Genomic DNA, 27074 nt, shown 5'->3' on the forward strand with positions numbered 1-27074 from the left:
AACAAAAATGAAGAAGAATAAAAGTTGCCTTCATTGAGAATTTCCTCTGCAGAGCTGTGCGTCTCCATGGTAACAGACTACAAGCTTGTAGTCTGATCCTGCCATCACACTTGCTTCTATCTGTCTCTTACTCCTTCCAAAGCAAGAATCAAGGCAAAGATGGCAAAGAGTGTGACGGCAGGACCAGACTACACTGGGTGTCCTTGTAGCCTGTTACCGCAGAGACACAAAGGAGCTGTATACACAAAACGGCAAAATATATTATGCAAAGGTCTGTTTGCAAAGTAGAGTCATTTTTTCATTGAAGATGCATTTGAGAAATAAGAAAACGCAATATTTGGATACAAACATATTTGTAAGGGCTTTCTAAAACGGTAACAAAAAATTGCTCAGTGGAAGTAGATAGCCAAAAAAAGGTGAATAAATCCCCTGCTGCGGAGATTACAGGGTAGACGGCAAGACAGAGGAGTAAAAAGGAGCCATCAGGGACCACCGGAGAGGTAGCACATGAGTGATGGGGGATTAATCAGTTAAGTGTTGATACTCTTGCAATTTTTCGCCATTGTCTCTTTTTGACCACAGTTTTTTTCCACCTTGGAAAACTCTTTTGACGGCTTCTCGAACTATCACGTGCCTCATATTATACCACTGTCAACAAATTGGCAAAAATAATGGATGGATTCCATTAAAATAGGGCCCATGGATCTCATGAAGATCCAATGTCTGGGTGCTGCTGCTTCCTCTGTAGCCAGGTCTTCTACAGCGCTCTACTGGAATGGTCCACGTCCGACGTACCCTCGATGAATGTCTTTGGCCGTTCTATGAATATACATACCTCAATGAATAGTCTGCGTTTTCACTGATCATTCTTTGCCTTTTCCCCCTTTTTTGACAGACGCTCATTATATAACCTGCAGGATCCAAGAGTGTGCGGAGACGACGAGGAGCGGCCCTTTCTCCCGCTTTATCGATACCAATTCCTTGGTGGTACAAGACGAATACGTCTTCATCCAGGTAAGAGCAGAACACAGGGACAGCATTAAATCGCCCGTTATAAAGTGATTTCTCCAAACTCAAAGACTCCCTGTCCCTCCGCAAGACTTCTGGAGTCACCAGAGCAGAACATTTTTGGAGTATGATGTTTCTTCATCTTCGTCGATACGACTGTGGGAGGGAACATGGCGCGGAGGGAAGACGTGGGGTTATGGAGGAAGAAAAACGCTTTATTCAGCTTTGCTGGATGAATTCACGTTCTTTCATTCCTAAGAAAAGGTTCAGCGGGGAGGTCTCCTCCGCACCACGCTGCCCCCTCCACCCGTAAACACGGCCACTTGGAGAAGGCAACGTGCTCAGGCTTCATTTTCACAGTTTTTGCATTTTTGAATGTTGTTTTCCCAGCTATAAACGCCACAATTTACAGCCCGGAGAATGCAGAAAAAGATCTTCGTTACTTTAAAAAGTAAATATATATGTATATCTCGCCAGTTTATAACTTACATAGTCCAATGTCAGAAATATGTTTCTCATTCCGAACAAAGATGTATCCAACATCCAAATGTAAAATTCATATCTAACACCTGTATCCTACACCGACCGATATCCAGCATCCATATCCTACAACCATATCCAATAATAATGCTCCATGCCACAATGACCACTATACATATATGAGTATATATTATTATCACTGGATGCTGGAGCTGCAACCGTAGATATGGAGTGTGATAGATATGGATTTAGCATCTGGCTCCTGAAAATGTTGGATATGAGTTTTGCATAATTGTGTAGGATGTCGATATTGGATATGTGGGTTGGATTTATAAGTAAGATATGGGTGTTACGTTTTTGTATTGGATAAAGGTGTTAGATATGGATGTTGGATACAGATTTCTGTAGGTGTAGGACATGGCTATTGGATATTGATATTGGATTTTGGTGTATGATATAATGTGATGGATATGAGTTTTGGATAATTGTGTTGGATATTGGTGTAGGACCTAGATATTGGATATGCGTGTTGGATTTCAATGTAGGATATAAATGTTACATTTTAGCGTTGGATATGGTAGTAAAATATAGGTTTTGCATATAGATGCTGAATACAGATTTAGGTGTAGAATATGGGATGGAAATTTGTGTGTTGGATTTGAGTTTGGACAGTGGTGTTGGATGTGTCATGATGCGATGGTCTTCGGCAAGGAAGGTTGGCCTCAAACTGTCCCTGGAAGTGGGACCATAACTTTCCTCGTCCCGGGGTTACACTCGAAGTTAGACAGGCCCAAGTCTCCGATCTTACTGTGCTCCTATTATCACCTGATCTGTACCGTGTCTCACCCCGCGAGGCATGGGACAGAAGTATAAGGCAAACAATACACAAAGACAGGGATAACATGAGCAGCAATCATACACCAAAGGTAGAGATGTTTATAAGGAAGGATTGAAACCACATGGGAATAGGACAATGAGGAAAAGCCTACACACAAAAACAGCACGCAACAATCTCCAGTAGCAACAACGATCTCCAACTCACCACATCGTCTCCAAGGAGCTAGGAAGCAAAGCTTTCACTGGCAAGACAGAGAAGGTCTGGCCGGGTTTTATAGGGAGAGGTAATGACCAGGTCAGAAGCAAGTAAAATGGAGCTGCAAATTTCTGACCAGCATAGACCTATTGTTGTGATGTTGACTTTGTTTTTTTTTGTAAAGTCATGATTATTAACGTTGACTGGATCTCGGGTTGTCACCGTTTTATGGAGATTCATTTTAGCTGATTTTTAACTTTCCGGGTGAGTTGTCTCATTGTCCATGAAGTAACTTTGGCACCTGGGATGACGATCCTGCGCTCCCGAGTCCACTGTGGGAAGGGGAAATGGAATTAAGCCTGTTTTCCAGTTTGGACTTGAAGGCGAACTATGATGAGCTCTACAATCATCTCTTATCTGTCGGTTCATGCTGGTAATAGTAAGATATTAGAATAATAAACAATACTATAATCCCACCCCCGAGGATTAGAATGATGCAATTTTTGTTTTTGAGGTTTTTTTTATTATATTATCTTTTGTCTTATGTCTCTATTATACTCTTGTGAAAGTATTTTACAGCAAAGTTCTGTTATTTTTCCTTCCACCTCATCATTGTCTACTTATCTGAGAACAAAATGTGCTTGCTAAACTCAATATTTGGGAGGTCTACAGTCTGTTCTCCCGGACTTCTTCTCAGCCTGACCTCATGCCCCTTTCTTTTGGTGTTAATGCCTTCCTTTCATCAAGCCCTTATCCTTTCTCGGGGATAGAGTGAACATTTTTCAGAAAGAAATGAACAGAAATTGCAACTTTTACTCCAGAAACTGCGAGCAGAGATATGTAACTCTGTAGTTCATCCCTGATGATTTCATTAAGGTGGAAGGTCCTGGCAGGGCACTAGCTCCATAGTCTCTATTAGAATCACTTGTGATGGGGATTCATGCTAATGTTTATTCACAAGCGGGGTTTCTGGCTATTTGGGGCCTCACTCAGCATAAAAAGGGTGAAGTTTGAAATATATCTCATTTTAAAGAAACGCAAGTTTGTTTGTAAAAATGAACACAATTCATAGCCAATCTGATGCTAGATATCCACCTCCAATAGATAGATGATCCCACCCCAGAGGTGCTCAGTCTCTTAAAGTGCCATGTGATTGAATTGTCACAAATTAATTCTCTCATTGCAATCTTATCATTGCAAAAAAAAAAAAAAAAAAACAGCACCACCCCTGTCTACAGGTTGTGCCTGGTACTGCAACTCAGTCATATATAATTTATTTTCCTGCGATAAAAGACACAACCAAAGGACTGGATCGGTGCTGTTTGTAGGAAGGGGCCTCCATTTTCTACTAATGAATGACTCCTTTAATGATGGACTGTGGTGGATTGCAGAAACAAGACCCCCAATATAATTTTTATAATATTTGGTCTGCAATGATTTAATGACTTCCTTCCCATAATGTAAATCTGTTGCATAATAAAAATAAAAGTTAAGTGCAACAAAAAGATAGAAAAAGGTCAATTATGTGGGGTAAAAAATAAATGAACCTAGATTTTATTTTATAAACTGTTTGTTTTTTTTTTGTTCATTTTTAGAAATATTTTTTCACTGTGCTGTGGAATATTTATTATTTTTCAAAACATCGATTCTCGGCTCGGGAGCCGCAGTGATCAAAGTGCAAAAACCCAGAGATGAAACATGACGTGACCTTCCATCCCCTCCGCTTACACCACGGCGCACGTTCCCTTTCATCCGGATTTCGCTGCAGTCAAAAGTAATTGCCGCCGTTATATTCCCAGGAAATTGCTGCAATGAAGCCCAAATTTTCATAGAAACATTTAACAGGGGGGGAAGTGAATGGATTCCGAGGAGAGTTTCTCATTTCTGGAGCGCAGGAGATCACAAGAGGGGGGGAGGCTAAATAAAGACGGATGAAATAGTGGCCAAACTCCGTGGCAGGCAATATCCTTATGCTAAATATTCGGTGCCTAGGAAAATATATTCACCCCCTCCTCCGCATAACCTGTAATGAGGCTTTTTATGCTGCTAATGTGAAGACGTTTTAGTGCTAAAATGTAACAATGCAATCAAATATTTACATTTATTCCAATTCGCTAACACAAAATAGGGCAGTGCATAAGTATTCACTCCCTTTAAGTCATAGATCTTTACTACTGTTCCAGTTGGCTCATTAATAATTTTTTTTGCATTTTTGAAAAGTTATGATGATTGGAAGGTGAATTTTCAGGCACCATTAATTAGGCAACCAATTTGTTCTTCCCAGTGTTGGATTGGGATAAATTGGACACAATGCACTTTACTCCAACATCCACCACTAGGAAGAAGCCAAATCTACTATTCCACATCTGGCTTCGCTCCCTTCTCTTTGGTCCGCTGCCCTCTGTTGTGCTCCACGTTGGGTTTTCCATGATCGAAGATATCATCACCATAGACCTATATAACAACCATTGACACACACCAGAAACTTAAGATTAAGACTCCTAGTCCTGAGTTAATGGTCCGCCATCATTTGTGCTGTTTGTGTTTTGTACTTCATCTGTCCTACTGCTCCTGAGCTTCCCGGTGATCCTTTACAGTCCTCACTGCCACGTGCCTTTTTGCTGGCTGCATCGACGTTCGAGGTCCGCGTGCTCACCCTGACCTAAAGCTTAGACGGTTCACCAAATCTGGCGAGCCTTAAGATCTATATTATTGATAAAAAAAAATAAAGAGATAAACTATCCCCAAAGAAAATGAATCAACGAGTTGTTTTTTCAAAGGTGGTCCGCTTCATAACCTTTAGGGCCCATTGAGACAAGACTGTTATGATAAGGTAATTCAGTACCACAATGGACATAGAGGTCAGAGCACATACAGTGACCTGACAATAACCCAAAAACATTGAACGAGCTCTGAGACGTGGGAACTCTGCTGACCGCAATCCCTAATCCTCTCCAACCACACTAGAGGCAGCCGTGGATTGCGCCTAACGCTCCCTATGCAACTCGGCACAGCCTGAGAAACTAGCTAGCCTGAAGATAGAAAATAAGCCTACCTTGCCTCAGAGAAATACCCCAAAGGAAAAGGCAGCCCCCACATATAATGACTGTGAGTTAAGATGAAAAGACAAACGTAACGATGAAATAGATTTAGCAAAGTGAGGCCCGACTTTCTGAACAGAGCGAGGATAGGAAAGGTAACTTTGCGGTCAACACAAAACCCTACAAAAACCACGCAAAGGGGGCAAAAAGACCCTCCGTACCGAACTAACGGCACGGAGGTACACCCTCTGCGTCCCAGAGCTTCCAGCAAGCAGGAAAAAACAAATAGACAAGCTGGACAGAAAAAAACAGCAAACAAAATAGCAAAGCAGAACTTAGCTATGCAGAGCAGCAGGCCACAGGAACGATCCAGGAGGAAACAGGTCCAATACTAGAACATTGACTGGAGGCCAGGATCAAAGCACTAGGTGGATTTAAATAGAGCAGCACCTAACGACTTCACCACATCACCTGAGGAAGGAAACTCAGAAGCCGCAGTACCACTTTCCTCCACCAACGGAAGCTCACAGAGAGAATCAGCCGAAGTACCACTTGTGACCACAGGAGGGAGCTCTGCCACAGAATTCACAACACAAGACACTATGTTGCGAAAATATACAGGATAACTTATTTATTCATTAACTTCCCCAGTCTTTCTGTGCTGAGGAGTCGAGTAGGCAGTCCTAATCTGTTATTTACAGGCTTCCATGTATGAATAAGTAGGACCGCCCACTGGACTCTTGTGCATAGAAAAAGCAAGGATTTTAATGACATGCATTTTAATGACTGGCATTGGCCGCTGACTATTGTGCTCCGTTCTTTCCCTGGCCTCGGCCGCTAGCTATTCTGCCCAGTTCTTTTCCTGGTCTTGGCCTCTGACTATTCTGCCCCGTTCTTTTCCTGGTCTTGGCGGCTGACTATTCTGCCCCGTTCTTTTCCTGACCTCGACCACTGACTATTCTGCCCCGTTCTTTTCCTGGTCTTGGCCACTGACTATTCTGCCCAGTTCTTTCCTGGCCTTGGCCATTGACTATTCTCCCCAGTTCTTCTCCTGGTCTTGGCCACTGACTATTCTGCCCCGTTCTTTTCCTGGTCTTGGCCACTGACTATTCTGCCCTGTTCTTTTCCTGACCTCGGCCACTGACTATTCTGCCCTGTTCTTTTCCTGACCTCGGCCATTGACTATTCTGCCTAGTTCTTTTCCTAGCCTTGGCCGCTGACTATTCTGCCCAATTCTTTCCTGACCTCGGCCATTGACTATTCTGCCCAGTTCTTTTCCTAGCCTTGGCCATTGACTATTCTGCCCAGTTCTTTTCCTGGCCTTGGCCGCTGACTATTCTGCCCAATTCTTTCCTGACCTCGGCAATTGACTATTCTGCCCAGTTCTTTTCCTGGCCTTGGCCGCTGCCTATTCTGCCCGGTTCTTTCCTGGCCTTGGCCGCTGACTATTCTGCCCAGTTCTTTTCCTAGTCTTGGCTGCTGACTATTCTGCCCGGTTCTTTCCTGGCCTCGGCCATTGATTATTCTGCCCCGTTCTTTTCCTGGTCTTGGCTGCTGACTATTCTGCCCAGTTCTTTTCCTAGTCTTGGCTGCTGACTATTCTGCCCAGTTGTTTCCTGGCCTTGGCCACTGACTATTCTGCCCTGTTCTTTCCCTGGCCTTGGCTGCTGGCAATCAATAGCACAAGAGATGAGTGAACAGTCCCAAGAACCTTTATTACATGCAAACCAATAGGTCCATAAAACAATCCACCACACAGAGGATAAAATAGTCCAAGAACATGGATACAGTCCAGTAATGGGATAAATGCCTGGGAAATGAGGGTCACAATCCTCCAGCTGTATTTTCCAGGGTAATCAGGGTTTCTCCAAGTCTCTCTGGGGTGCTGGCCTGAGCATCAGCATTACTGGTCTGTCTGTCCTCCAGGTTTTCAGGCGCCACAGACCTGGGAACAGTGCCTCAGAGATGAAGATATTACAGGGGGTGATTTGCAGCATTTGGAGAGCAGAGGGGTCATGACTGGACAGTCAGGAAAAGTCAGCATGGGCATGGACACATTCAGGCTACAGATGGTAACTGAGCTAATTAAAATTATTGGACTTTTTTCAAGGTAAATAAGACTATAGACAAGCCTGAGGATACACAGATACAGAGCAACAAGACAAAACTCCTAAAATCAGTAAAAATATGAATAAGACCCTCCAGTCTTTGGTAGCACCTGCCATTTTGGAGACCCAACAACATTGTGTGAGTTTCCAAAGATGCCACTGAAAACCAGACTGAAAAAAGATGACTGGACCAGAGCAGGACATATGAGCGCCAGGTGAGTATATATATATTTTTTATATTTCTTTTTCACCTACATTGACTATGCCGTGGGCTTTGGAGAGACCTCAGAACATAATAATACACTTTCAACACAAAAATAACAAATTCAATTCTAATAGAGTTTTGTGGCGAATTCCAGTAAATCTGCTGAACTCCGAAGATTTCGTAAGACATAACTTCGAAAGGTCATGTCAAGGAAAACCTAAAAAAAAGGAATGGTTCTCGGAAATCAGGGAGGAGAAAAAGAGAAAAATAAACTAATAAACAAGAATAAACAAGAATGCTCATCCCGTAAATAACCAATAACATGTCATGTATCGTCCTTAAGGTCCTCATTACCCAGATGAACCTGCCGATAGTGATGGGATCAGCCAACAGTTTGATTTTTATGGGACCTTCCTCCAACAGATGATGTCCAGGGAGATAGGGTCCGGCATATTGGATTTCCGATAGTTTACCCTTTTGTTCGCTGGAGATAATCCATCGTAGTGGCTCTTTTATAGGGCGCACAAGAGCTTGGTCAAGCCACGCGCAAACGTGCGTTGGGAAGTCATGGGAGATAGCTGTCAGTTATTGTATGGTGGCCTTAAGTCATCGTTGTTTGTTGCAGTACATGCAAGTTTACACCCCGACTTTCACACATACATGTATCATCTGCCCACAGAAGCAATTATAAGGCAGCTACTTCCATCCCGGCGCCACAACGCTCGGACTAATGATTGACTGAATAATTAGGACGTCTCTCCAGACAGCGTTCCTTACTTTTTGTGACAAATCATTACGGTTTGGTAGGTGACAACAGCAAAACGACGTCCCTGTTTGGTTTCATGTCGTGGAGGTGTGATACCCAGTGATAATTGGTTTTCCCGAGCTCGCATTGTTCATTTTGCCGCTTAATATTCATGTCTTTCAAAACCAGAGGAAATGAGATCGGACCCCGCTGGGTGGGTTTTGTTTCGCACCACAAGTCAATAGTCATTTGATATGTTTTCTTCTCACACCTCCTGGAAATTTTCAAGAGAAATAAGTGAGGAGCCTGATGATGATAATAATAGTAAAAGGAAAAAAAAAGAAAAAAGAAAAACACAAGTGAAAATAAGTGATGAGTCTAATAATAATTGGTCAGAAAATAAATAAAAAATCTGATAAAAAAACGAAAGAAAGATAAAGATGAAAAAGTAAAAACAACTGTAAACAAGACTGCGGTGCAATTAAGCTCAGAATGACAATGAAATATCTAGGGATCTTCCAGGGGCTCAGACTTTTGAATAATAATGTGCCCCAAAAAATGCAGATGGAAGCAGCCCAATTTAGAAGTGACTTTGGAGCTAAGCAGTCCCTGGGGTGTAATCGCTCTGAGATGATTCACAAATGTCCTCCAAGATCTTGGGCGTGCACATGGAGACCTCAGCGCATCACTCTAGGATTCCTCTTTTAACATTTTTTGTACATATCTAGTTCTTATGGGGTTTTGTTGCTTTTTTGAATATTTTATGTTGCACTCCCTTTTATTTGCCTTTAAGGACCATATGGATAAAAGTATGTGCCCCCCTCCACCTTTCACCTCCGGGGGCTTCTCTGGCCTCCATCCTCCATCCATACACAGTAATATGGAGTCGTCTCCTCTGCAGATATAACGGCTCCTTTCTTCTGGGGAGAATTTCTCCAAGATTTTGGAGGCGTCTGTGGGAATTTTTTACCCCTTTATCCAGAAGAGCAGTTGTTGGGTCAGACCCTGATGTTGGGGGTCCGGGCTCACAATCTCAAGTGTTGGATGAGGCTGAGGCCTGTGCTCATGTTTCCCGCTCCGTGTCTGTATGGACTCTGTGCACTGGGCACAGTCATGGGGGGCAGATAAGGGTCTTCCCCAAACTGTTCCCACAAAGCTGAAGCTTCAATTGTCCACCATACCTTGTGCTGAAGATTAAGATTTCCCATCACTGGAGCTGGGGGTCCGAGGCCGCCCCCTGATAACATCCCATAGCATTATCCTCCTCCACCATCTGTACAGGGGGCACAATGCGGCCAGGGGGTAACGTCCTCCTGGAGTCACCAAACCCAGCCTCCTCCATCAGACGCAGACAGAGAAGTGGGACCCGTCACTGCACAGAACACGTCTCACGGGTGGGACTACCCAGCGATCAGCAGATATCCTGTGGAAAAGTAATAACATGTATTTAAATGAAAAATATGGAAGAAAATATGAAATATACTAAAGCAAAAACATTTTTAAGAAGTTTCCTAAAAAGATTTGTGAACTGAACAGCAGTCAGCAATATCAAAGCGATAACAGTAATCAATTAAGACGAAAATTGGAATCTTGAAATTTCTTAAGGCAGCACTGTGCTATATATAGGGCAGCATGGTGGCTCAGTGGTCCACACTGTGCTATATATAGGGCAGCATGGTGGCTCAGTGGTTAGCACTGTGCTATATATAGGGCAGCATGGTGGCTCAGCAGTTAGCACTGTGCTATATATAGGGCAGCATGGTGGCTCAGTGGTTAGCACTGTGCTATATATAGGGCAGCATGGTGGCTCAGTGGTCAACCCTGTGCTATATATAGGGCAGCATGGTGGCTCAGTGGTTAGCACTGTGCTATATATAGGGCAGCATGGTGGCTCAGCAGTTAGCACTGTGCTATATATAGGGCAGCATGGTGGCTCAGTGGTTAGCACTGTGCTATATATAGGGCAGCATGGTGGCTCAGTGGTCAACCCTGTGCTATATATAGGGCAGCATGGTGGCTCAGTGGTCAACCCTGTGCTATCTATAGGGCAGCATGGTGGCTCAGTGGTTAGCACTGTGCTATATATAGGGCAGCATGGTGGCTCAGTGGTTAGCACTGTGCTATATATAGGGCAGCATGGTGGCTCAGTGGTCAACCCTGTGCTATTTATAGGGCAGCATGGTGGCTCAGTGGTCAACCCTGTGCTATCTATAGGGCAGCATGGTGGCTCAGTGGTTAGCACTGTGCTATATATAGGGCAGCATGGTGGCTCAGTGGTTAGCACTGTGCTATATATAGGGCAGCATGGTGGCACAGTGGTCAACCCTGTGCTATATATAGGGCAGCATGGTGGCTCAGTTGTCAACACTGTGCTATATATAGGGTGGCATGGTGGCTCAGTGGTCAACACTGCTATATATAGGGCAGCATGGTGGCTCAGTGGTTAGCACTGTGCTATATATAGGGCAGCATGGTGGCTCAGTGGTCAACACTGTGCTATATATAGGGCAGCATGGTGGCTCAGTGGTCAACACTGCTATATATAGGGCAGCATGGTGGCTCAGTAATTAGCACTGTGCTATATATAGGGCAGCATGGTGGCTCAGCAATTAGCACTGTGCTATATATAGGGCAGCATGGTGGCTCAGTGGTCAACACTGTGCTATATATAGGGCAGCATGGTGGCTCAGTGGTCAACACTGTGTTATATATAGGGCAGCATGGTGGCTCAGTAATTAGCACTGTGCTATATATAGGGCAGCATGTTGGCTCAGTGGTCAACACTGCTATATATAGGGCAGCATGGTGGCTCAGTAATTAGCACTGTGCTATATATAGGGCAGCATGGTGGCTCAGTGGTCAACACTGTGCTATATATAGGGCAACATGGTGGCTCAGTAGTTAGCACTGTGCTATATATATGGCAGCATGGTGGCTCAGTGGTCAGGAACTGTGCTATATATAGGGCAGCATGGTGGCTCATTGGTTAGCACTGTGCTATATATAGGGCAGCATGGTGGCTCAGTGGTCAGGAACTGTGCTATAAGTAGGGCAGCACTGTGGCTCAGTGGTTAGCACTGTGCTATATATAGGGCAGCATGGTGGCTCAGTGGTTAGCACTGTGCTATAAGTAGGGCAGCACTGTGGCTCAGTGGTTAGCACTGTGCTATATATAGGGCAGCATGGTGGCTCAGTGGTTAGCACTGTGCTATATATAGGGCAGCATGGTGGCTCAGTGGTTAGCACTGTGCTATATATAGGGCAGCATGGTGGCTCAGTGGTTAGCACTGTGCTATATATAGGGCAGCATGGTGGCTCAGTGGTCAACCCTGTGCTATATATAGGGCAGCATGGTGGCTCAGTGGTTAGCACTGTGCTATATATAGGGCAGCATGGTGGCTCAGTGGTCAACACTGCTATATATAGGGCAGCATGGTGGCTCAGTGGTCAACACTGTGCTATATATAGGGCAGCATGGTGGCTCAGTGGTCAACACTGTGTTATATATAGGGCAGCATGGTGGCTCAGTAATTAGCACTGTGCTATATATAGGGCAGCATGTTGGCTCAGTGGTCAACACTGCTATATATAGGGCAGCATGGTGGCTCAGTAATTAGCACTGTGCTATATATAGGGCAGCATGGTGGCTCAGTGGTCAACACTGTGCTATATATAGGGCAACATGGTGGCTCAGTAGTTAGCACTGTGCTATATATATGGCAGCATGGTGGCTCAGTGGTCAGGAACTGTGCTATATATAGGGCAGCATGGTGGCTCATTGGTTAGCACTGTGCTATATATAGGGCAGCATGGTGGCTCAGTGGTCAGGAACTGTGCTATAAGTAGGGCAGCACTGTGGCTCAGTGGTTAGCACTGTGCTATATATAGGGCAGCATGGTGGCTCAGTGGTTAGCACTGTGCTATAAGTAGGGCAGCACTGTGGCTCAGTGGTTAGCACTGTGCTATATATAGGGCAGCATGGTGGCTCAGTGGTTAGCACTGTGCTATATATAGGGCAGCATGGTGGCTCAGCAGTTAGCACTGTGCTATATATAGGGCAGCATGGTGGCTCAGTGGTTAGCACTGTGCTATATATAGGGCAGCATGGTGGCTCAGTGGTCAACCCTGTGCTATATATAGGGCAGCATGGTGGCTCAGTGGTTAGCACTGTGCTATATATAGGGCAGCATGGTGGCTCAGTGGTCAACACTGCTATATATAGGGCAGCATGGTGGCTCAGTAATTAGCACTGTGCTATATATAGGGCAGCATGGTGGCTCAGTGGTCAACACTGTGCTATATATAGGGCAACATGGTGGCTCAGTAGTTAGCACTGTGCTATATATAGGGCAGCATGGTGGCTCAGTGGTCAACACTGTGTTATATATATGGCAGCATGGTGGCTCAGTGTTCAGGAACTGTGCTATATATAGGGCAGCATGGTGGCTCAGTGGTTAGCACTGTGCTATATATAGGGCAGCATGGTGGCTCAGTGGTCAACCCTGTGCTATATATAGGGCAGCATGGTGGCTCAGTTGTCAACACTGTGCTATATATAGGGCGGCATGGTGGCTCAGTGGTCAACACTGCTATATATAGGGCAGCATGGTGGCTCAGTGGTTAGCACTGTGCTATATATAGGGCAGCATGGTGGCTCAGTGGTCAACACTGTGCTATATATAGGGCAGCATGGTGGCTCAGTGGTCAACACTGCTATATATATAGGGCAGCATGGTGGCTCAGTAATTAGCACTGTGCTATATATAGGGCAGCATGGTGGCTCAGCAATTAGCACTGTGCTATATATAGGGCAGCATGGTGGCTCAGTGGTCAACACTGTGCTATATATAGGGCAGCATGGTGGCTCAGTGGTCAACACTGTGTTATATATAGGGCAGCATGGTGGCTCAGTAATTAGCACTGTGCTATATATAGGGCAGCATGGTGGCTCAGTGGTCAACACTGCTATATATAGGGCAGCATGGTGGCTCAGTAATTAGCACTGTGCTATATATAGGGCAGCATGGTGGCTCAGTGGTCAACACTGTGCTATATATAGGGCAACATGGTGGCTCAGTAGTTAGCACTGTGCTATATATAGGGCAGCATGGTGGCTCAGTGGTCAACACTGTGTTATATATATGGCAGCATGGTGGCTCAGTGGTCAGGAACTGTGCTATATATAGGGCAGCATGGTGGCTCAGTGGTTAGCACTGTGCTATATATAGGGCAGCATGGTGGCTCAGTGGTCAACACTGTGTTATATATATGGCAGCATGGTGGCTCAGTGGTCAGGAACTGTGCTATATATAGGGCAGCACTGTGGCTCAGTGGTTAGCACTGTGCTATATATAGGGCAGCATGGTGGCTCAGTGGTTAGCACTGTGCTATAAGTAGGGCAGCACTGTGGCTCAGTGGTTAGCACTGTGCTATATATAGGGCAGCATGGTGGCTCAGTGGTTAGCACTGTGCTATATATAGGGCAGCATGGTGGCTCAGTGGTTAGCACTGTGCTATATATAGGGCAGCATGGTGGCTCAGTGGTTAGCACTGTGCTATATATAGGGCAGCATGGTGGCTCAGTGGTTAGCACTGTGCTATATATAGGGCAGCATGGTGGCTCAGTGGTCAACACTGCTATATATAGGGCAGCATGGTGGCTCAGTAATTAGCACTGTGCTATATATAGGGCAGCATGGTGGCTCAGTGGTCAACACTGTGCTATATATAGGGCAACATGGTGGCTCAGTAGTTAGCACTGTGCTATATATAGGGCAGCATGGTGGCTCAGTGGTCAACACTGTGTTATATATAGGGCAGCATGGTGGCTCAGTGGTTAGCACTGTGCTATAAGTAGGGCAGCACTGTGGCTCAGTGGTTAGGACTGTGCTATATATAGGGCAGCATGGTGGCTCAGTGGTTAGCACTGTGCTATATATAGGGCAGCATGGTGGCTCAGTGGTTAGCACTGTGCTATATATAGGGCAGCATGGTGGCTCAGTGGTTAGCACTGTGCTATATATAGGGAAGCATGGTGGCTCAGTGGTTAGCACTGTGCTATATATAGGGCAGCATGGTGGCTCAGTGGTTAGCACTGTGCTATATATAGGGCAGCATGGTGGCTCAGTGGTCAACACTGTGCTATATATAAGGCAGCATGGTGGCTCAGCAGTTAGCACTGTACTATATATAGGGCAGCATGGTGGCTCAGTGGTTAGGACTATGCTATATATAGGGCAGCATGGTGGCTCAGTGGTCAACACTGTGCTATATATAGGGCAGCATGGTGGCTCAGTGGTCAGGAACTGTGCTATAAATAGGGCAGCACTGTGGCTCAGTGGTTAGCACTGTTGCTTTGCAGCACTGAGGTCCTGGATTCAAGTCCCAGCAAGGTCTACACCTGCAAGGAGTTTGTATGTTCTCCCTGTGTTTTCCTGGGTTTCCTTCAGTTTCCTCCCACACTCCAAAGATATCCTAATAGGGAATGTAGATTGTGAGCCCCAATGGGGACAGCGATGATGTCTGAAAGGTGCTGTGGAATTAATGGGGTTATATAAGCGAGTAGAATAATTAAATTGTCACGATTCCACCACTCATGGTGTCCTAGGGACGTGGTAAATGGCAGCTCTGCTGCCCTATTAGATCAAGGGATTGCTGAGTTGTCAGGATTGTGAGTGACCGCTCTGCCGCCCAATCTGAGGCCGAGGTGTGAGTATTATGAATGACAGTGCTGCCGTCCTATCTGGCTGTCAGACCTTTGCCAATTGTAGCTTTGCTCATTGTTGACCTTGATCTACTTTTGACCATCCATTTGACTTGCCCCTTTGGCTTGATCCGCTACCTTCCTGATACTTCGACCTCAGACTGTGACCTGACTATGCTTTTGTCTTTTCCCTTTGTCTATTACGAGCCCTCTTGGTACTGACCCCGGACCACTGGACTCTCCTGCCTCACAGCAAGTCCGGGAGTAGTGACCAACTTCACCTAAAGAAATACATTTATTATTGACTAAACACATGAATTATTATTTCTTATATACCAGTAATCTTCCAATACACATCTGGATCACTTTCTTCATGGTTGCCATGATCTCTTCTTGTTGTTATTCAGTTGGCTCCAATGTGTAATTATCGATCCTGATCATGTGGACACACGGGTGTACGATCGTTACAGTTCAGGTGTCAGGGCAAGTGCCCTATAACTAGCCGCGCACCTGTGTGTCCGTCACATGTCCAGGTTTGATCAGTATATATATATATGCTAGATGATGGCCCGATTCTAATGCATTGGGTATTCTAGAATATGTATGTAGTTTATTTATGAAGATTTTAGAATAATACATTGAATACACAGGATTCAGCCGGCCGCGACAAATTAGCGAAGCGTGGTTCAAGTCCGGACTGCGCCTGTCGCTGATTGTCCACGGCCGGCCACGTAGTATATAGCACAGCCACGTAGTATATTGAACAGCCACGTAGTATATAACAGCCCACGTAGTATATAGCACAGCCACGTAGTATATAACAGCCCACGTAGTATATAGCACAGCCACATAGTATATAACAGCCCACGTAGTATATAGCACAGCCACATAGTATATAACAGCCCACGTAGTATATTGCACAGCCACGTAGTATATTGCACAGCCACGTAGTATATAGCACAGCCACGTAGTATATTGCACAGCCACATAGTATATAGCACAGCCACGTAGTATATAGCACAGCCCACGGAGTATATAGCACAGCCATGTAGTATATAGCACAGCCCACGCACGCAGTATATAACACAGGCCACGTAGTGTACAACACAGCCCACATAGTGTATAACACAGCCCATGTAGTGTATAGCACAGCCCACGTAGTATATAGCACAGCCACGTAGTATATTGCACAGCCCATGTAGTACATTGCACAGCTCACGTAGTATATTGCACAGCCACGTAGTATATTGCACAGCCCACGTAGTATATTGCACATCCCACGTAGTATATTGCACAGCCACGTAGTATATTGCACAGCCACACAGTATATTGCCCAGCTACGCAGTGTATTGCCCAGCCACATAGCATATTGCACAGTCCATGTAGTATATTGCACAGCCCACGTAGTATATTGCCCAGCCCACATAGTATATTGCCCAGCCCACGTAGTATATTGCCCAGCCCACGTAGTATATTGCCCAGCCCACGTAGTATATTGCACAGCCATGTAGTATATTGCACAGCCCACGTAGTATATTGCATAGCCACGTAGTATATTGCACAGCCACGTAGTATATTGCCTAGCCCACGTAGTATATTGCACAGTCACGTAGTATATTGCCCAGTCACGTAGTATATTGCACAGCCACATAGTATATTGCACAGCCACGTAGTATATTGAATAGCCCACGTAGTATATTGCACAGCCCACGTAGTATATTGCACAGCCACGTAGTATATTGCACAGCCACATAGTATATTGCCTAGCCCACGCAGTATTTTGCACAGCCCACGTAGTATATTGTACAGCCCACGTAGTATATTGCACAGCCCATGTAGTATGTAGCAATGTGGGCATCATATCCCTGTTAAAAAAAAAGAATTAAAATAAAAAATAGTTATATACTCACCTTCCGTTGGCCCCCGGATTGAAGCGGTTACCGACGCTCCTCGCGCGCTCCGGTCTGAAGAGTGCATTGCGGTCTCGCGAGATGATGACGTAGCGGTCTCGGGAGACCGCTACGTCATCATCTCGCGAGATCGCAATGCATGGAGCGGTCACCGGAGCGTCGCGAGGAGCGGGAAAGGCCTGTTCTGGATCCGAGGGGCCGACGGACGGTGAGTATATAACGATTTTTTATTTTTTTAAAATTATTTGTAACATTAGATCTTTTTACTATTGATGCTGCATAGGCAGCATCAATAGAAAAAAGTTGGTCACACAGGGTTAATAGCAGCGGTAACGGAGTGCGCTACACCGCGGCCCGTTAGCGCTGCCATTAACCCTGTGTGAGCGGTGACTGGAGGGGAGTATGGAGCGGGCACTGACTGCGGGGAGTAAGGAGCGGTCATTTTGCCACCGGACTGTGCCCGTCGCTGATTGGTCGTGGCTGTTTTGCCGCGAGTCCGCGACCAATCAGTGACTTGGGATTTCCGTTACAGACTGACAGAAAGACAGACAGACAGAAAGACGGAAGTGACCCTTAGACAATTATATAGTAGATATATATATATTATACGAGATGACTAAACGTTACCATGTAATTATTTTGTTTTTAAATAAAACATTTTTCGATTTGAAAAATTAGAACTTCATCTTATTCATTCATAGTGATTTTTTCCACTTCAGTATTTCCTCTTATTTATAGTTCATTCATATGTTTTATATGTAAAGATTTTACATTCTAGCACATTTTTTTCCACTTTTTATTTTCTTTCTATTTTTTTTAGTATTCTGATGCCTGAAACATTTTAAAAAATGTTATCGGGGAGCAGTTCTAATGATGCCGGATGACATTACTGTTACATCTTTGGCCAAGAAGAAGCTCCTGATTAATGAAAGGAGAACTGTGAACATTTTGTTCTATATTCTGCAATGTGAAGCATAAAAGTTTTGCGCTTTCTACAAATTTGTTGATTTAGTCTTTCATCTCGTATGGACAGATACTGTGATTTCTTTTTCACCTCTCAGATCCAAAGCAAAAATGTGATGAGGAGAAAATTAACCCTTTTCATAACCAGGCGATTTTCAGTTTTTTTGTGCTTTTTTTTCATTTTTTATATTGTTATTGACATTGCTGTATGAGTGTTTGCATGACTTTGGCTCTTCTATGTGAAGAATTTTTGATGTTGCAGCATTTCTGCATTGTTTTATATGAACTTCTCTTGCGTTTTTGACTCTGCAGTTTTCGTCTCTTTTTGGTATTTAATGATATAACCCCTTCACAAACTTGAGATTTTCTGTTTTTACATTTCCGTTTTTTGCTCCCCTTCTTCCCAGAGCCATAACTTTTTGATTTTTCCATCAATATGGCCAACAGGACGAGTTGTACTTTTGAACGACACCATTCATTTTACCATATAATATACTGGAAAAAGGGAAAAAAAATTTGAAGTATGGTGAGATTGAAAAAGAAATTGCAATTCTACTTTTTAATATGTTCACTAAATGATAAAACGGACCTGCTATTATGATTGTCCGGGTCATTACGAGTTCATAGACACCAAACATGTATGGATTCTTTTTTTTTAATTAAGTGGTGGAAAAATATTCAAAGTTTGTAATAAAAAATAAAAAAATAAAAAAAAATAAAAGAAAAAAAAAGTGCCATTTTCCGAGACCCGTAGTGTCTCTGTTTTTTGGGGGGATCTGTGGCTGGGTGAGGGATTACTGTACTGTGAACACATTTACTGTGTGTATAATTAGTTTGCTGCTCTCCCGATAGTCATAAAAATATATATATGTTTGAAAATGGTGCCGGCCGCGCCTGCACAGTAGCAGCTATAGGTGATCCAATAGCTGCTACTGCGCATCTTGGAGGAGGACATTTTTTTCTCTAGCATGATTGCGACAAGGCTGTCGGGGTCAGTGCACCGAATAGTCAGTGGCCAAGTGTAGTTTAGTCTTATGCATTGCCAGATAATTTCCCATGGTTGATAACTAAAAGAGCTAACACCAGTCAATGGATAACAGGGTCCAGCAGGGAGACTCACTATATGCGTGTCGACTCCTGGCATCAAAGTATAAAGAAAGGCATTAATATTCATGGCTGGTGATTGTGTAATTGACCAGATGCCGGTGCACACCGCCTGGACCTCGGTAAGAGCAGAGCAGAGGCTACAGCCGGCTCAGAAGAAAATAACTTTATTATATTAGAAAGATGAATAAAACAAATTTACATAATTCGCAGTAACAGAAGACAAGCCGGCACGGCTGTGGCACCTGTGGCTAGCTGACAGTGATTTCCACCATGCCCCTAGATGACCGGGTGCAGACCATGAGAAAGGCTATGCAAATAATGTCTAAAAAAGATAAATGGTTGCACTCGCCGGTATTAAATAAAAACTTCCTTTATTGGTACACTTAATTAAAACATGCCCGCAGGAAGGTGCTCACGGGAAACACTCTGGACGTCGGCCGTTTCGCGCCTCCTGCGCTTCAACCGGTCTTATGGTGTGCAGCAAGTGGCAGCAAGCTTATACAGGTAACAGCCAAACACGCCCCATCCCATCTGCCAGACTATTATCATGAACACCCCTCCATGAGGCTGCGAACATTAGTCAAATAATACAAAAACGACAATGCATGCTTTAAAAAGTGCATATATGTAACAGTTACACAATCATAAAAATACTGTCATATCGCACTTATCATTGAATCCTGCGGTGCCCCGTGCTCGGGTGTGCAGGATCCGCCTGGCCTCCGCTCTCAGGAGTAATTTGTGTAGATCTCTTCCCTTGACTGGTAAGGGTGAGCACTGTTAAAGTGGAGTAGGGAGATGGTGGAGGATGGCTTTCTGAACGCCTCGGTGGTCAGAAAACCATCATCCACCTCCACCGCCACATCCAAAAACTCAAGGCTAATACCACCGTAAATGGATGTAAAACGCATGTTCAAATTATTAGTGTCATTAAGATAGGTGACAAAGTCATGGAACTGTCCTTGTGTTCCCGCTCGCACCACAAAGATATCGTCTACATATCGGATGTAAAGTCTAATGAACTTAATGAAAGGGTTGCTCACATCGTGCACAAATTTATCTTCAAAAGTGGCAAGAAACAGATTGGCAAAAGTACATGCTACGTGCGTACCCATCGCAGTACCATCATTTTGTAAATACCAAATTGCAAAAAAAAAGTGCAATTCCACAATTGCTTTTTGGGTTTTTTATTTGCCATGTTTCCTAAATGCTGAAATTGACTTAGTAATAAGATTCCCCTGGTCAGTTCGAGTACGCAGATACCAAACATGTCTAGATTCTTTTTTATTTAAGTGGTGAAAAAAAATCTGAAATTTGTACGAAGTGTAGCGTCTCCATTTTTCGAGATCTGGGTGAGGGCTTTTTTTTGTGCTCTGAGCTGACATTTTTATTGATACCTTTTTGGGGTAGATACGATGTTTTGATCACCCGTTAATGTATTTTATTGCAATGTTGTGGCGGCCAAAAAACATAATTCTGGCATTTCGATTTCTTTTCTCGTTACGCCATTTACCTATGTGATTAATTTACTTTATATTGATAGATCGGGCGATTCTGAACGCGGCGATACCAAATATGTGCATATTTGTTTTCATTGTTTTACTTTGTATGAGGCAAACTTGAACTTGGAACTTTTATGTTTTTTAAAAACTTTTTTAAAACTCTTTACTGACTTGAATAGTCTTTTTAGGAGACTTGAAGCTGCGATCATCCGATCGCCTATGCTACACATATCAAGGCTCCAGCACTGCTTTGGGTAGCATCAATCATAATCTCCATTGAATGCCGGCCACAGCGTGTTAAGTGCCGCACAGAGGCATGTAACTTGTTAACGGCCGCATGTAGATCTCAGATCCCCCCGCAGCTGTTAGAGGCCCCTGACAGGTGATCACATCAAGTTGCAGACTCTGGAGACTGGAGCCCGTATCAAATGCAGCGACATGACCTCAAATGTGCCTATATGTTCAAGGTCATGAAAGAGTTAAAGGAGTTGTCCACCTTTGATGAAAATGTTCCTTTTTTTGCTTAAATGCATGTATTTGGGTCTAAATATCATTTTTGCAATTGGGTTTCAATTTTGCACCATTTGTCTTCTATAATGTCTGTGTCGCATTGCCTTGCCTTTCTGTTGGTAGTTGCAAAATGAATTACCTGAGATTCTGTCGGTGAGCGCAGTCTGGTGGTCTTACAGTTTGCAACTCTTTCTTTTGTCTCCTGTCAGCTAATTTATGACAACATCAAAGTTGAATGTACAACAAAATAAAGAGTGTGTGAAAGCCAAAGCGATGCAACATTATTTTTAGCCCAAAATACATGAAATAAAGTAAAAGAAAAAAAATAACATAGTAACATAGTTAGTAATGCCGAAAAAAGACATTTGTCCATCCAGTTCAGCCTATATTCCATCATAATAAATCCCCAGATCTACGTCCTGTAATGTATAAGAATTAGATCTGTCTCTTTAAGAAAGCGAGGGCGGAAGTTGAGAAGAGTTTCAGTTTCAGTTCTGGCCTGAGGAGGAAATGTTATGCTGCTGTTATGCTGTGTGCTGGAGGAAAAGAGAAGAATAAACTACAGTTAAAGCTTACTCTCTCTTAAATTCCTTACACCGTGTGGACATTACAACTGGCGACGAGGATGGGATAGAATCACCTGCTACTGTGAGTACTGACCCCTGCTTTACTGCTTCACACGCCGGCGCCACTGAGAGACTCCATCATGGCTGAATACTTGCACATGTTCCCACAGTTTGATATGACTGATGTCACTAATCTCTCTCATAACTGGAGAAAATGGTTAAATCGATTTGAGAATTTCCTGGAAGCAATAGATATAAAAGAGGAGAACAGAAAAAGAGCCGTGTTCCTGCATTGTGCGGGCACAGGAGTCTATGACATATACAGCACATTACCAGCAGCGGAGACAGACACGTACAGCAAATGCTCCAAAGCTCTCACTGACTACTTCAACCCTAAACAAAACATCAGATATGAAAGATACAAGTTCAGGATTGCTAAGCAGCTTCCAGAAGAATCCACAGACACCTATGTCACCCGGGTGTGCATTTACTGATGTGGATGATGAAATCCTAACTCAAGTAATTGTCACCTGCTCGTCTAATACCATAAGGCGTAAAGCTCTGCAGCAGGATCTCTCTCTGCACGATTTACTCAAGATGGCCCGTGCTATAGGGATAGCAGATCATCAGGCAATGGAGAGTGGGGATAATTTACATGTGCATAATCTCAAACATAACAGTGCACAAGGCAAGCAGGCCCCGCAACAGAAGAAATGTTATAGATGTGGACAAGATTTCCCTCACCACATGAACAAATGTCCAGCTATAGGACAAACTTGCAGTAAATGTGGAAAAGGGAACCATTTTGCAGTTGTCTGCAAATCAGCGCCCAACAAGTCTCCTCTGCCAATGACAAAGCCTGCAAATATAAAAATGGTAAATCAGGATATAGGAGAAGTGTCTGTGGCTGAGAACTATGTGTTCACGACGTCTGCCACTGGCTCAGTGCAGTCTCCATGTATTACACTCACCATCTGCAACACGGATATCACCTTTACCATAGATACAGGAGCTTCGGTGGATATCATAGACAGCAATACTTATGAGCAGTTGAAAACAAAGCCAGTCTTACAGCAAGTGCATACGAAAATCTTCCCATATGGATCTAAAACACCTCTAGTTACAATGGGACAATTTGATGCTGAACTTAGCTATAAAGAAAATAGGCAGAAAACCACTTTTCACACATTACAAGGATCCGGAGGCTGTCGTCTTCTCAGCTATCACACTGCCTTGAAGCTAGGACTCATCCAGATTGTTCATACCATAACCGACCCTGCGGACCTGGATGTACAAGCCATGGTGAATAGTTTTCCCTCCCTATTTAGTGGATTAGGAAAATTAAAGGACTCTCAAGTGCATCTTCATGTGGATGACAGTGTCCGTCCAGTAGCCCAGGCTCACAGGCGTGTTCCATTTCACCTGAGAAAGAAGGTAGAAAAGGAACTCCAATTACTCATGGATGATGATGTCATTGAAACTGTTTCTGGTCCCACTCCGTGGGTCTCTCCACTTGTGGTAGTTCCAAAACCAAAGACTCCAGAGCAGGTAAGACTGTGTGTTGACATGCGCCTGCCCAACACTGCTATTCAAAGGGAAAGACACATCTCACCCACAATTGATGACATTATTAATTTATTAAATGGAGCAACTGTTTTTTCAAAGCTCGACCTCAATAAGGGCTATCATCAATTAGAATTGAGTCCAGAATCCAGATACTTAACAACATTTTCCACCCATGTGGGTCTCAGAAGATACAAAAGATTGACGTTTGGGGTCTGCTCAGCAGCAGAAATTTTTCAAGATACGATAAGGAGTGTGATTCAACATATTCCAAATGCCTTTAATTACAGTGATGACATACTGGTTTTTGGGAAAACTCAAGCTGAACATAATCGTGCTCTATATGCTATCTTTGAATGTCTGCTCTCTGCTGGACTCACTTTAAACAAAGAAAAATGCGAATTTGATAAAAATTCATTGGAGTTCTATGGTCACATTTTCTCGGCGGAAGGAGTACGACCTGATCCCAAGAAAGTGGAATCCATCAGAGCAGCTTCAATTCCACAGGATGCCAGTGAAGTGCGCTCTTTTCTTGGAATGGCAAGTTACTGTGCTAGATATATTCCAAATTTTTCGACAATCAGCACTCCATTAAGGGAACTTACAAAACAAAATTGCGTTTTTCAATGGTCCCAAGACTGTCAGGCCTCTTTTGAAACAATCAAAAAGGAACTCTGCTCAACAACCACCATGGCCTATTTTGATCCAGCTCTTCGAACCGAACTGATTGTGGATGCTAGTCCCGTGGGACTGGGTGCAATTTTAGCACAATACAAGGATGACAATCAAAGTCCCCACATCATTTCTTATGCAAGTAAAAGCTTAACAAGCACTGAAAGAAAGTATTCACAACCTGAAAAAGAAAGCTTGGCAGTCGTCTGGGGATGTGAACACTTTCACTTATTTCTCTATGGCGCTCCCTTCACCATTGTCACAGATCATCAAGCTCTCCTTACAATTTTTGGAAATCCCCGAGCTAAAATGCCAGCACGGATTGAACGATGGGGTCTACGTCTACAGGACTATAATTACAAAATTGTTCACAAACCTGGAAAATACAGCAATCCGGCTGATTATCTCTCAAGACATCCCACGAATGATGATTTACCTGTGCATTCCTCCATTGAAGAATACATCCACTTTGTTGCAGCTCACGCCGTGCCAAAAGCACTTTCTGTTGATCAGTTTGTGAATACGACAACAAGTGACAAGACACTCTGTGCCTTAATACAAATTATTCAAAATAGAAGGTGGCATGAAATTCAAAAGAAAAAATTTCCTGAAGATGGGATTGATCTGAAAGAGTTAAAACTATTTTCAAATGTACGTGAGGAATTATCAGTCACTGAAGATCAACTCATCCTTCGTGGTACCAAACTGGTTGTACCTAAGGCCTTGCACAATCTAGTCATACAGATAGCACACGAAGGTCATCTAGGAATTGTTGGCACAAAAAAGTTACTCAGAGAAAAAGTGTGGTTCCCAAATATGGATAAATTGGTGGAAGAGAAGATTGGACATTGCTCCACTTGTCAATTAATTACTCCATCATCAACTCTAGAGCCATTACAAATGTCTCCGTTACCCACTGCTGTATGGGAGGAAGTGGCAGTCGACATATATGGACCATTACCAAATGGCCAATACATTCTAGTAACAATTGATGAATATTCTAGATACCCTGTCATTTCATTCATCTCTTCAACGTCTGCTAATAGTGTCATACCAGAACTGGACGACATATTCTCTGCATATGGCATTCCAAGGGTGGTCAAAACAGATAATGGACCTCCATTCAATGGACATGTGTTTGCACAGTTTTCTGAATACTTGGGGTTCGGCCACAGAAAAATCACACCTTTCTGGCCGCAAGCTAATGGAATCGTAGAACGTTTCATGCGCACCATGGGGAAACGAATCAAGGCAGCTAGCCTGGAGCACACCCCACTGAAACAGTCACTATACAAATTCCTGCGCAATTACCGCAACACGCCACATTCCACCACTAATGCTGCGCCATCTCATCTAATGTTCAGCAGAACTCTTCGTACACGGATCCCTGATGTGACCAGTCATCCCTTACCAAATGACTCTTCAGTGCGATCAACGGATTTCTTTAACAAGCAAGCCATGAAACATTATGCAGACAGAAGGCGACGGGCACAGCCATGTGTCATCAAAAGAGGTGATATGGTTGTTGTGCGTCAAAAATCAACCAACAAAACCTCAGCTGTATATAGTCCTGCAAAATATAATGTTACTGAGAGAAAAGGCAGTATGGTCACGGCTGAGCGAGACGGACACTCCATCACTCGAAATTCCTCACATTTTAAAATCATACCGCAGAACAATGGTAATGAACTCCCACCAGTGGAAGATTTGATACCCGACGGTGGAGAGGACCAACAAGAGGTGACTGATCCGTCAGCACTGGACACCCCCCATGAACGCAGACATTACCCTACACGGGAAAGAAGGGCTCCATCGAGACTTATTGAAGAGATATAGTTTTAAAAAAAAGGGGAATAAGACAATACAGACATATGGTTTTTCTTGGACATTTTCGTGTTGTTACATTGTCAATATTTGTTTTATGTTGTTACTATATGTATATAAAAAAAAAAAAAAAAAAAGGGGATGATGTAATGTATAAGAATTAGATCTGTCTCTTTAAGAAAGCGAGGGCGGGAGTTGAGAAGTGTTTCAGTTTCAGTTCGGACCTGAGGAGGAAATGTTATGCTGCTGTTATGCTGTGTGCTGGAGGAAATGAGAAGAATAAACTACAGTTAAAGCTTACTCTCTATTAAATTCCTTACACCGTGTGGACATTACACGTCCTTCTACAGAACCTAATAATTGTATGATACAATATTGTTCTGCTCCAGGAAGACATCCAGGCCTCTCTTGAACCCCTCGACTGAGTTCGCCATCACCACCTCCTCAGGCAAGCAATTCCAGATTCTCACTGCCCTAACAGTAAAGAATCCTCTTCTATGTTGGTGGAAAAACCTTCTCTCCTCCAGACGCAAAGAATGCCCCCTTGTGCCCGTCACCTTCCTTGGTATAAACAGATCCTCAGCGAGATATTTGTATTGTCCCCTTATATACTTATACATGGTTATTAGATCGCCCCTCAGTCATCTTTTTTCTAGACTAAATAATCCTAATTTCGCTAATCTATCTGGGTATTGTAGTTCTCCCATCCCCTTTATTAATTTTGTTGCCCTCCTTTGTACTCTCTCTAGTTCCAATATATCCTTCCTGAGCACCGGTGCCCAAAACTGGACACAGTACTCCATGTGCGGTCTAACTAGGGATTTGTACAGAGGCAGTATAATGCTCTCATCATGTGTATCCAGACCTCTTTTAATGCACCCCATGATCCTGTTTGCCTTGGCAGCTGCTGCCTGGCACTGGCTGCTCCAGGTAAGTTTATCATTAACTAGGATCCCCAAGTCCTTCTCCCTGTCAGATTTACCCAGTGGTTTCCCGTTCAGTGTGTAATGGTGATATTGATTCCCTCTTCCCATGTGTATAACCTTACATTTATCATTGTTAAACCTCATCTGCCACCTTTCAGCCCAAGTTTCCAACTTATCCAGATCCATCTGTAGCAGAATACTATCTTCT

At 43.7% G+C, this 27074-nt stretch overlaps 1 protein-coding gene across 1 annotated transcript in view; it reads left to right on the forward strand.

The window, feature by feature from the left end:
• SORCS3 (sortilin related VPS10 domain containing receptor 3) overlaps positions 1-27074 on the forward strand; it is a 770211-nt gene that overhangs the window by 563187 nt on the left and 179950 nt on the right. The window contains exon 7 of the mRNA XM_069754246.1: positions 896-1014. Coding sequence (XP_069610347.1) covers positions 896-1014 — 119 coding nt within the window. The remainder of the gene's footprint in view (positions 1-895; positions 1015-27074) is intronic.

This window comes from Ranitomeya imitator, chromosome 2, assembly GCF_032444005.1.
Source record: "Ranitomeya imitator isolate aRanImi1 chromosome 2, aRanImi1.pri, whole genome shotgun sequence".
Classification (NCBI taxonomy): Eukaryota; Metazoa; Chordata; class Amphibia; order Anura; family Dendrobatidae; genus Ranitomeya; species Ranitomeya imitator.